Source organism: Apus apus, chromosome 4 (assembly GCF_020740795.1).
Source record: "Apus apus isolate bApuApu2 chromosome 4, bApuApu2.pri.cur, whole genome shotgun sequence".
NCBI classification, from domain to species: domain Eukaryota; kingdom Metazoa; phylum Chordata; class Aves; order Apodiformes; family Apodidae; genus Apus; species Apus apus.
Window position 1 is genome coordinate 76,194,687 of NC_067285.1, and position 10,349 is coordinate 76,205,035.

Here is a 10,349-nt window from a genome sequence, read left to right on the forward strand (position 1 = left end):
GAAAGAATCATTTTGCAATACAGGAGCTATTGCTAGTAATTAATAAATGAATTGGCATGCTATTGCACATTGTTTTTTCCTCTCCTCTAACCCCTGCCCCAAGCAACAAGGAAATAAAATCTTGCCATATGCTACAGTACATTAGGAGGAAGATGGAGATAAAACTACTTTGATGCAATAAAACAAACACTGTAGCTGCTACGAAAAGGCAAGATGATCCACCTAGGTGTTACTGGTAAAGAAACAAACACTTGGTAATCTTTGTGTACATGTATTTAACTCTCTACAAGATTTTTACTGTTAATTACATATGAAATCAATTGGTTTTGGAGAAAAGCTGCTTCCCCAAGCAAAAGAAAACACAAACCAAAACAAAAAAACAATGCAAGCCTATTTGTCCCAAACCAAATTGACAGGAAAAACTTGTCTCAACTGATATTTAGGGAAATGGTTTTCCCTGCTCTAAGGCTAAGTGACACATTTTGCTAAAACATTTCAACTACATTTCTTCTGGGCAGCATTTCTGTCCAAGCAACAATTTTTCAAGTTTTTGATGTCAAACATACTTAGCTTTATGTTAGTTATGGCATTGTAATCGGGAAGATTGCAGATTGAGGATTTCTCAGCTTCTTTAATATGTGCTCTACATTATGTATCCTTAAGAAAGCTGCAATTATTTGAATTCTTTGTTTGAGCTCAACATCATGAACTTATCTTTACATTTCACCTCCAGCTGAAAATAAAGTGCTCAACTAGCTGTGATAATAAAATTCTTCCTAGATAAAGAAGTACAGATACTACAGTTTAAATGCTACGAAACAGCACCTCAATTTAGAGCTAAAGGCAATTCAGTTTATAAATAGAAAAAAAAGATATCTACCTGCTTTGAAACTTCTTCCCTATGAGGGAAGCCAAGTTTTCCATTGGTTCTTAAATGCTTCCAAGTTAATGTATTTGAGAAATACTGAATTACTTTCTCTTCACACTCCTCATAATTTGCAGCCCCCTACTATAGTTCCTCTCAATTTGAACACATTTACAACCATTTACCCAGGTGTAGGCAACTATCATTTAATATTGTCAAATGTGGGAGGCAGTGTTTCCTAACCTGGGAAAGATTTAGAGGCTGTGGTGGTTTATGCAAAGCATTGAGAATCAACAGACAAGGATGGAAATTTGCACCTACATCAGCTAGGAAAATCCACCTTCCAGTAGTGGATTGCATCAACCAGGAGGATGTTTTTTTTTAGCTCACCATAGCCCAACTAGTATAAGGAAAATAAAATACACTTTGTAGCTTGCAGAATTGTAGTATCAGTGTTTAACACGTTACGTTATTGCTGCAAATTCTGCAAGTCAGAATGAGATGACAGGAGAAGGAAGCATCTTGGCAGATAACGCAGAAAGTAGAACTATGAAAAAAACAAAGGAGGAGGCTTATAATATTATCTGCAACTGCATTAAGCCAAGAATTTTGGCTGAAATTTAATTTAGTTACAGTTGTTAGTAAACCGCTTTTTCCACTATGAGGGAAGCCAAGTTTTCCATTGGTTCTAAAAGAATTGTCGTCTGTGAGGGACTAACACGCAAACAGACAGCACAGTACCAATGGATAAAAGTGATTTTGAGAAATGTCCAACTACGAAATGAAACAAGACACAGAACAAGAATCTAACATGTAGGGACAGAGTTATGGATTATCATAGTCCAACCTGGTTGCACTGGCTTGTTTAGACACCTCCTTCAATCTTTTCATTTTTTTCCTAACTGCACCAGCATCAGGTAAATGGTGATGACCTGCAGGTCCCTTAGGAACTCCTGGACGTATTCCAGGTGGAATTCCTCTGTAGATAAATATGTACAGTAACTTTCATTACTTTCATCTAAAGCAGACCACAGCAACTTCTAATGGAAGGTAGCCATACCTTTCAACAACTTCTCGGCTTTGTACTTTCATCCTCCATTTGGCTTCCCTCTCTTCAGCTACTCTAATGTTTTCCTTTTGCTGTTGCATCTGGTTAAAAATGGCATGATAGTGTTCATACTGTCCTCTGGAAGACACAGAAGGACCAACACCACCTCCACCGCCATAATATAGTGCCTGGAAATCAGAAGGGATAGAGCGGAAATCTCAAATACTGGTTTTAACAAGCATTTCCAATTTTCACCTCTTAAGCAGAATAAAAACATTAGTTTGCCCTGCAACAATTCTGAATTGGTCCTAGTTTTACTCCTGGCATGTCTCTTTCAACAAACGACAAGATAGCTAAATTAAAACCTTTGTTTTCTGTTAGCACTCTAAAATAACACAGCATTTTACTTCCCTCTGATAATAGTCTAGTTATACATGAGATATCTGTCACACATTTTGGAAATTATTAGCAACAATTCCACATAAGTGAACTGGAAATAGGTGTTCTTTCTACGTGCCAAACATCAAAGCTTCAGCACAAAAGCTATCAGTGATGCAGTACTAACTGAAGTACTAATGAGTGATTTGTAGCCAAACACCCGTTTTTTCGTGAAGCTGAGAACAGTTAAACATAGATTTAAGGTCGCTCTGTGGCATTAAGTGCAGATTTATCTGAGAATCCCCATTGCTACCAACCAATAGTTTGGCTTCATCACTAAAATAAGATGCATTTCTACTAAAGCTCAGATCAGAGGCTCATCTACCACAAGCTACTGCTTTATGCAAATTATCTCTGCTATTCTCAAAGAGTTAGAATTCCTACAGAACCTTCACATGAAAAAAAAAAAAGTTGCAAGCAGCTGTGGATAGCAGTAGCCAAGGATGGATGCAGAAAAAATGTGAAACTGGCAAAACAAGGTTAAGGTTGTCAGCACATGCATTAAAATGTTCCATTTAAACCTGGTAGAAGCAATCAAGTAGCCCATGGCAGTCAATCTATGGAACTGGCTTTAACAATAGTGTCCATGTTCCTTCCAGAGTGGTCTTAAGTATTTAAAATACATTTAAATAGGTGAATGCAGATTTAAGATTGCTTACTCATCTGTCCTTGAGCAGATTATTTTTGACAATGGTATTTAGCTCACGTTCTGAGTTTCAGTTGCTCAACACCCATCAAAAGCTCCCCATAATCCTTGACAGAATATTAACTGAAAGATTTCTCCAAGCATTCAAATAGACATGCAGGTATGCTATTCATCTGAGTGAAAATAATTTACTATACAAGATGTCCTCGTTTCAGCTGGGATAGAGCTAATAGTTCACAGTAGCTAGCACAGTGCTGCGTTTTGGATTCAGTATGGGATTTCGTATGAGAAGACTGTTGATAATATACTGATGTTTTTGGTTGCTGCTAAGAAATCAAGGACTTTTCAACTTCCCATGTCTTGCTAGCATACAGATGCACGAGAAGGTGGGGGAAAACACAGCCAGAGAGATGGACCCAAATTAGCCAATGAAATATTTTGTATCATACAACTTCATGCTCAGTATATAGATGAGGGTCATCTGGGAAGTTCTCTTGCTCTCTTTAAGGACTGCGGTTTCAGGATTTTCTACCCTCTGGAATTGCTAGGCACTAGTTAGCAGGCAGTGAGCAACTGCATTTTGCATAATTAGTGTATTCTATTATTACTATTATGACTGTTATCCTAATTTTATTTCCTTTCAGTTATGAAATTGTTTTTTATCTCAATCTACAAGTCTCCTTACCCTCACCCCTCCAGTTCTCTCCCCCACCCCCTGGGATGAGGAAAGGTGAGCAAGAGACTGCGTGGTGTTTGGCTGCTGGCTGGGTTAAAACCCCAACACAACACTATAGTTCCTAGAAATAGAAGGCCAAGTCTTGATTTAGACATTATTCAAGGTTTCAGCTACTGTAAGAGCTCAGTTTTAACATGACTTATTTACAGAAATACTATGATCAATCTCTAGGCAAATGTTATAAACCTGATGCTCATCAATAGTCTGCAGAACAGTTACAGACCCTGCTAGAACCACAATCTCAAAACCAAATCCCTACTTCCCCTCAGAAACAGGTGCCAGCAACTAACCCCAAAGATAACAGGAATAGAAAATCATACAGTGCATGACCCTGCTGTGCCTCTGTAAGAGGCTATATGACTTGTATTATTGGAAAGCTTAAACAATGCTAATCAACAGTATCGTCAGGCAGTTGCTGGATACACTGTTTACAGTGTTGGAGAAAAGAACACTGTAATATATGTATATAGTATATAGTTTTCATATAGTATATGAAAACCTGAAGTGAAAGGAACCTACAAACCCACAGAAAGATTTGTACAAAACTATCCGATCTGAAGAAGACATTTAAATGAATTTTAAGCAGGTTTGCCACGACATTTTACGCTACTTACAGTTAGTGAAGATATACACAACCACTGAACCTGTTTCCCTAGATCACTGAGAATACTGGCACTGATGCAGCCGTAGCTGAAACAGAACACTTTATGTTTGCAGTATCTCAGGAGTTTGCAATAAAATTCTCAAAGTTGATCACAAACATGACTGTTTTCAGGAATATAGATAGCTCTGATCCAAACATGGTAATGTTGATGTATTGTGTTGTATGGAAGCTTGTATTGGTGCCTGCACAGGAACCAAATGTTTTTTGATTTTTCCACTAAATCAGCACCTAGTACTTTTTTAAGTCTGGTATGCTTAAGTTTGCTTTTATGTTTAAGCTTTACTTGTATGATGTGTGGCACAGATCAAAATTATGTCTGTTCTGAAATAATATACTTAATAAGCAGTTACTGAAACTTGCTCAAGTCCTTGTGTGTTAACTCATATTCTTGTACAACAAACAGAAAATAAAGCCTCTATTAATTTTGACACTACAGCTCAGCCAGCTTTTGTTAACAAAAACCCTACTAAACACGTTCAGGCCAAGTATTTTTGTAAGTCTCACTACCACCACATCAGCTAGCTGTGTTTTTAATCCATTGCCTATTGCCAGATTTACCCCAAAGCAGTACTTAAATTCCTGTACTTGCTCTATCTGAAGACAGTACCCAGACCTTTATATTCAAACAACTTCACAGAACTACTGCCCAGAACTGTTACGTTTCCATGGAGCTGTGACACACACAAACAGGCAAAAAGAAACTGTCACAGAAATCAGATTAAATTATGTGATTAAATTATTTAAGATGTGAATGGCTTAAGAGTTTACTGCCTTCAGAAAAAACAATTATTAGATTTACTCAGGATTTTTCACCCCCCTCCTGTACAACTTATCAGTAGATATAAGCATTATCTTTTATGTTGCTAAATAACAAAGAATGCCTAGAAGCAGGTGCTTAACACTGGGCAAGAGGTCCACTATCATAATATGACGACCTGGAAAAAGATTCCAACAGAAGAATTCAAGAACAAACTTGAATGCAAAAGAAGCTCTTCATGCATAGATTAAGCACAGGAAAAGCAGCAAAAGCAGGAGTGGAAAAAAGAAAGTGGGGTATGAAAACCATTGCTGGCAGAAAGAGATTCAGAAATTTAGGAAGTATAAAAAATGAAAATTGCACACGATTTCAAAAAAGCCAGGGATGAGAGTCTGTTACAGAGCTTCTCTTAAATTAATCACAGTTTAATAATGGGCAGCCCCAAGAGTTGACCTCTGAGAGCAGGTATTTCTGAAAAGATCATGCCAAATAAAGAAAGTAGTGAGGACTACACCAGATTTCTGCATCTGCTGCCAACCTTAACATCACCACTTCCACCTGAACCAAGCACATTCCTCCATCCTTGTTCCCTGGCTCTGTTTATTCGTTCCATCTGAAGGAGAAAACAATACAGGAAAACATAATTCAAGGAATCACTAAGTAAAGATTGATTTTCACTATTAACATATTTTAAACATATTTTACCCTTTCTTTTTCAGATCTTCTCATTTCATCTGCCTTCAGTAAACTGATCTGCAACATATAAGGATTAAACATGTACAATAACTGAGAAATCGAACTAGTCCATATTCTTACACAACATTTAACACACTACACGACAAGATACTTCGTTAAAATTACTATGGGTGGAAAAAGTAAGTCTCAAAAATCTTGTCTACCTGATCTCTCTGACGTTTTTCTTTTTCAGGCAATTCTAACCTTTTCTTTTTTGAAGGTTCCTGAAAAATAAGCATACAATTTGGTATTTACTACTGGGCCATTATTCTGTCAAGATAGGTTAGCGCTCCGATTGCTGGTGTTTCTCCATGAAGATTAACAACAACAAAAAATTAAAATGACCATCACATAGAGTTTGGGAAAAAAGATAAGGAGGAAAAGTTTGAAGGTTTTATTTTGTCTTTCTTGCTCTGCTCTTTTGCTTAGTTTGAAAATTAACAGATGATTTCATGATACCTCAAACATTTTCCTCCTTTCTTCTCCTGGATTCATTTTCTTCCTTGGAGTTGCAAAGGCCTGGATAAAAGACGAAACTTCAAATTAGACAACATGATGCCAGAATGAGAGAAAAATTATAATCATAAAAAAAAAAGTATCTTAAATCCACAACTTAGTAGATGCAAATGGGGTTTAAAAATATATTCCTTAGAAAGTTTTAAACGAAAAGCACTGCTAGAATCTAGGGAAAATGCTGCTGGTACTTGTCTATTCTCTACTAAAAGCTCTGCCCTGAAAGCTGAAGGTAGTAATTTTTAAATCTATTGTCATAATTTTTCTTCTCTGGCAATATCATTCCACATTACAATCTCTTCCTATTATGAGTCTTTTAGGGTCCCTAGATATTAAGATATTTTATTTGGAGGACAGATTTGTTACATTATTCTTAGGCTTTTTTGCTTATTGATTCTTGTCACCTACAGAAGAGGAGAACTCAAACACTATGGGAACACCTGGTAAAGAATATACATAATAAACCATGCTGCTTACTCCAGCCTTCCCTAAAAAGTGATGGTTATTTTTGAAGCTTTTTTTTTTCCTGACCATGCAACACAGAGCTTCACAGTACTTTATTTTGATGACAAAGAATCCTATCAAATGAGTACTTTAAAGTCAAGTATTGCAGAAGACAGAAGCTTTTAGAGACTTCAGTGAACATAGCTCAACAAGAGTGAATTAAGTAGTATCACTAAACAAAGGAGATTATTGTTACATGCTACTCTAAAAAGCCACTTGAGAGCTGCAAGCTCAGACTACCCTGAAACAACAGCAAAGAGATGAATAGCTATTGTTTCTATCCTACTCCTTATCCCTTGTCACTAGGTACAATCTGCACAAAAAACATGTCTTAGAATTGCAGCATTACTGATGCCCTACGGGCAGTCTCTCCCCAGTCACTTGATTCTCTGTGTAAGCTGGATTGGTGCTTGCTGATGAAACTGATTATAAAGAGCAGCAGACTAGAAGATGGTCCCACAACCGAGCCTTAGAACATAAAAACCACATAGTCCCGTAATGATTCACAAGAAGCCTGTGTGTTCCCTTCTTCTTGCTCTTTTTCCAAACCATGTAACACAAGCCAACATGGCTTGTGTGATTAAGGAGTTCTTCCCTAAACCTCCACTAACTTTTGAACCTCAAGGGTAAGTTATACCTCAGGGATAATTTTCCATCCACTTTTCAAATTTGACAGATGGATAGAGAACTTAGTATTATGTTACCTGAAGTGTCAGGGGGAGAAGGAAAGAAAAAACCCTCCAAAACCCACCAAAAAACCCACAACAAAAATACTACTCATTCAGAACAAAATTTTAGTAAGCACTCCTGCTGAAGTGGGAGCTTCCTGATTGCTGGTTGTTTGGCACGTGGATATACTTCAAAACAACTAGCTGTATCATAATATGGCCTGGTCATGTAATAATTAAAGGAATAAAGAGAGAGAAAAACAGGCTTATGTAATAAGGCGTATAGAGAAGATGACTGGAATAAAAATCAAAGGTACTGTATGAAGGTATACAGAAGACTATTTCTCATTAGCTTATGGAATTAAGTTTGGGAAACTCTTTCAATTACAGTTTCTCTGAGTGACGACACTTCAGAAAACAACTAAATAAGTTTTCTCTGTTTTCAAAATTTGAGATTACTTTTGAACAAGGAAGAAAGATGCAAAGATTCCTATTCATTGTCAACGAACTTGGTATACCTGACAGACATCCAATATTTCTGAATGGTCAATACCAACAAAGGAACTGAAAACACAGAAAGCACATCTAATTCAGCAGTGGAATTAAAAACCAAACCTAAGGGAGCAGTCTCCAAAAATCATTTTATTAGAACCAACTAAACAAAAAACCAAACCAAAATTAAAAAAAAACCCACAAACTAAAAACAATCAATAATGAAGCAAGCCAAGCACTTAAGCTATAACTACTTTCTCTGCAGATCCATGTGTCCACATAAAAGACATTTTGAAAAGTAATGCATAGTATTTTCATAGCATTTAAATAAGATATGAGCAAAAGAGCTCAATTTAAGTAACTTAGCTTCTTACCTGTCTAGATTTAGCCAAGAGCTTCTTCTCACTTGGCTTTTTAGATGCATCACAAGACTTCCTGTTCACTAAAGGCACTCCATATTTTGCAGCAGGTTTGGTAATTTTCTGAGCTGGTGCAACTGAAGTCAGTATTTGTTCTTGAGCTGGTCTTTTAGCTAAAAAAAAACAAACCACAACAAAATCAAAACCAAACATAGTTTAAAGGCTGGCCATTGTTTCCCTTTCCTAAGGTCCTGAAAAAGCAAAGCTGGGTGAAAACGGGTGAACTGCTAACATTTCACTCACAGGAGATGATGCCTAAGAGCAATATCCCCAGATGTCCAAAACAGCTCATCTAATTCTCATGCTTGATAAGAAATAGCAGAACACAAGCCCGGAGCTTCTCACACTCAACATTTCACTTTAAACTGGAGAAATGAAACTTAATTCAGCTGCCATGCTTTATTACCCAGTTGTCATGGACCCAGGGAAAAGTTTTCCTAATAGAATGGAGAGACAAGCCTCCCTCCACTAATGACACTGGACTGCAACCTGCAACATTAATGTCAGCAGATGAATCCTGGAAGAGCTTCAGTGGCCTTCAGGGATTTTGCTTTCCCTGTAGAGTTTCTGAAAATATGCCAATATTGTGGATTTGATTCTGTGCCAGCAGGGCTCTGCTACAACAGAAAAGCAAGGCAGCAGTTAACATTATCCAAAGACACCAAAGCACTTGTCACAGGAAATAAAGGGGAAGAAAATCTGGGGAAAAAAAGGGTAAAATAATGCAGGAAAATGAAGCAAAAGAAGATCATCCTGACAAGATGACCATGAACTTGCTACTAGTAGTAGAATTTCTACTGCTTTGCACAGAAGTCAGGACTTAATTTGGAATCTCTAACAAAACTTCCCATTTTTGCATGAAATGGTATTTCTTATTACTGATGTTACTAGTAAAGGAAAAAAAAAAAGTACAGTAACAACATATACATTATTTCCAGTAGCTGAAGTCTTTCAAAGTCTCCTTAAATTTTGGAAGTGATGCATACCGCAAGAGAAAAAAGTACACCTGAAGTATTACAGGGCACTAGTTTATACTTGAATCTTTTGCACTCTTGTTACCCAGCTCCCTGGGACAGATAGGAAAATTGCTTCCCTCTCTTTTTTCCTGAAACTTCTAGAATCAGGTATAACAATATGCCAAAATTAGTAAAGTTTAAAAAGCCACATACATCATCTTGCCAGAGCTGAAAGCAAAGGCACTGTACACACTTACTTACCTGGTGCAGCATGTGATCCAATCTTCTGGAAGATTTTGTGATTGAATTCTTCTGCAATAAGCTAAACAAAAAGCTGAACAGTTAGCCAACAGCATTTACACCTCAAGCTAGAAAGAACTCCTCAGAGAGGTGTGCCACTTGCACTATCTAATAGTATTTACTGTAACTTAAATGAATACTCAACTTTATGCATTCTATTTAGTATCACTAACATTATTATGAAGCTGGATTCACTATTTTCAGATATTCTTGGCATAACTACTCAAATTATTTTAAAACAGACATTTAGTCTGGGTTGCACGTGTTACCTCATTAATGACATAGCTATGATTTCTGTATAGCTCCCAAATTTCACTTCAAATTCTCAGACAGCTTGTGTAAAAAAAATAAAATAAAAAAAATCCTTTAGAAATGTTTGCTGTGTTTAGTTTCTCTGTCCTTTTCAAAATGGGAAGATGACTACATATGTGACTATCTAGGTACAACATCTACAATGTGCTGTCAGGCATATCAAATTAGCACAATAAAATGTGGAAAACAGCCTTACTGGAGTAAAAAAAATGGATTCCAGACAAAGAACGCTCACTGAAACATGAATAGGCCATTATCTCCCATCATACTGAATCCTGTATGTAATTTTGAATCCA

At 36.8% G+C, this 10,349-nt stretch overlaps 1 protein-coding gene across 23 annotated transcripts in view; it reads right to left on the bottom strand.

The window, feature by feature from the left end:
• The window catches only part of NEK1 (NIMA related kinase 1), a 48,056-nt gene that overhangs the window by 26,237 nt on the left and 11,470 nt on the right, over positions 1–10,349 (bottom strand). For 8 of the 23 annotated variants that reach the window (XM_051616451.1, XM_051616460.1, XM_051616458.1 and 5 more), the window contains 8 exons: positions 9,703–9,763; positions 8,441–8,598; positions 6,349–6,408; positions 6,054–6,113; positions 5,860–5,907; positions 5,669–5,767; positions 1,926–2,101; positions 1,713–1,844 (listed from right to left, as the gene is read on the bottom strand). In XM_051616451.1, coding sequence (XP_051472411.1) covers positions 1,713–1,844; positions 1,926–2,101; positions 5,669–5,767; positions 5,860–5,907; positions 6,054–6,113; positions 6,349–6,408; positions 8,441–8,598; positions 9,703–9,763 — 794 coding nt within the window. The remainder of the gene's footprint in view (positions 1–1,712; positions 1,845–1,925; positions 2,102–5,668; positions 5,768–5,859; positions 5,908–6,053; positions 6,114–6,348; positions 6,409–8,440; positions 8,599–9,702; positions 9,764–10,349) is intronic. The other 15 variants (XM_051616470.1, XM_051616462.1, XM_051616455.1 and 12 more) reach the window with 6 other exon arrangements.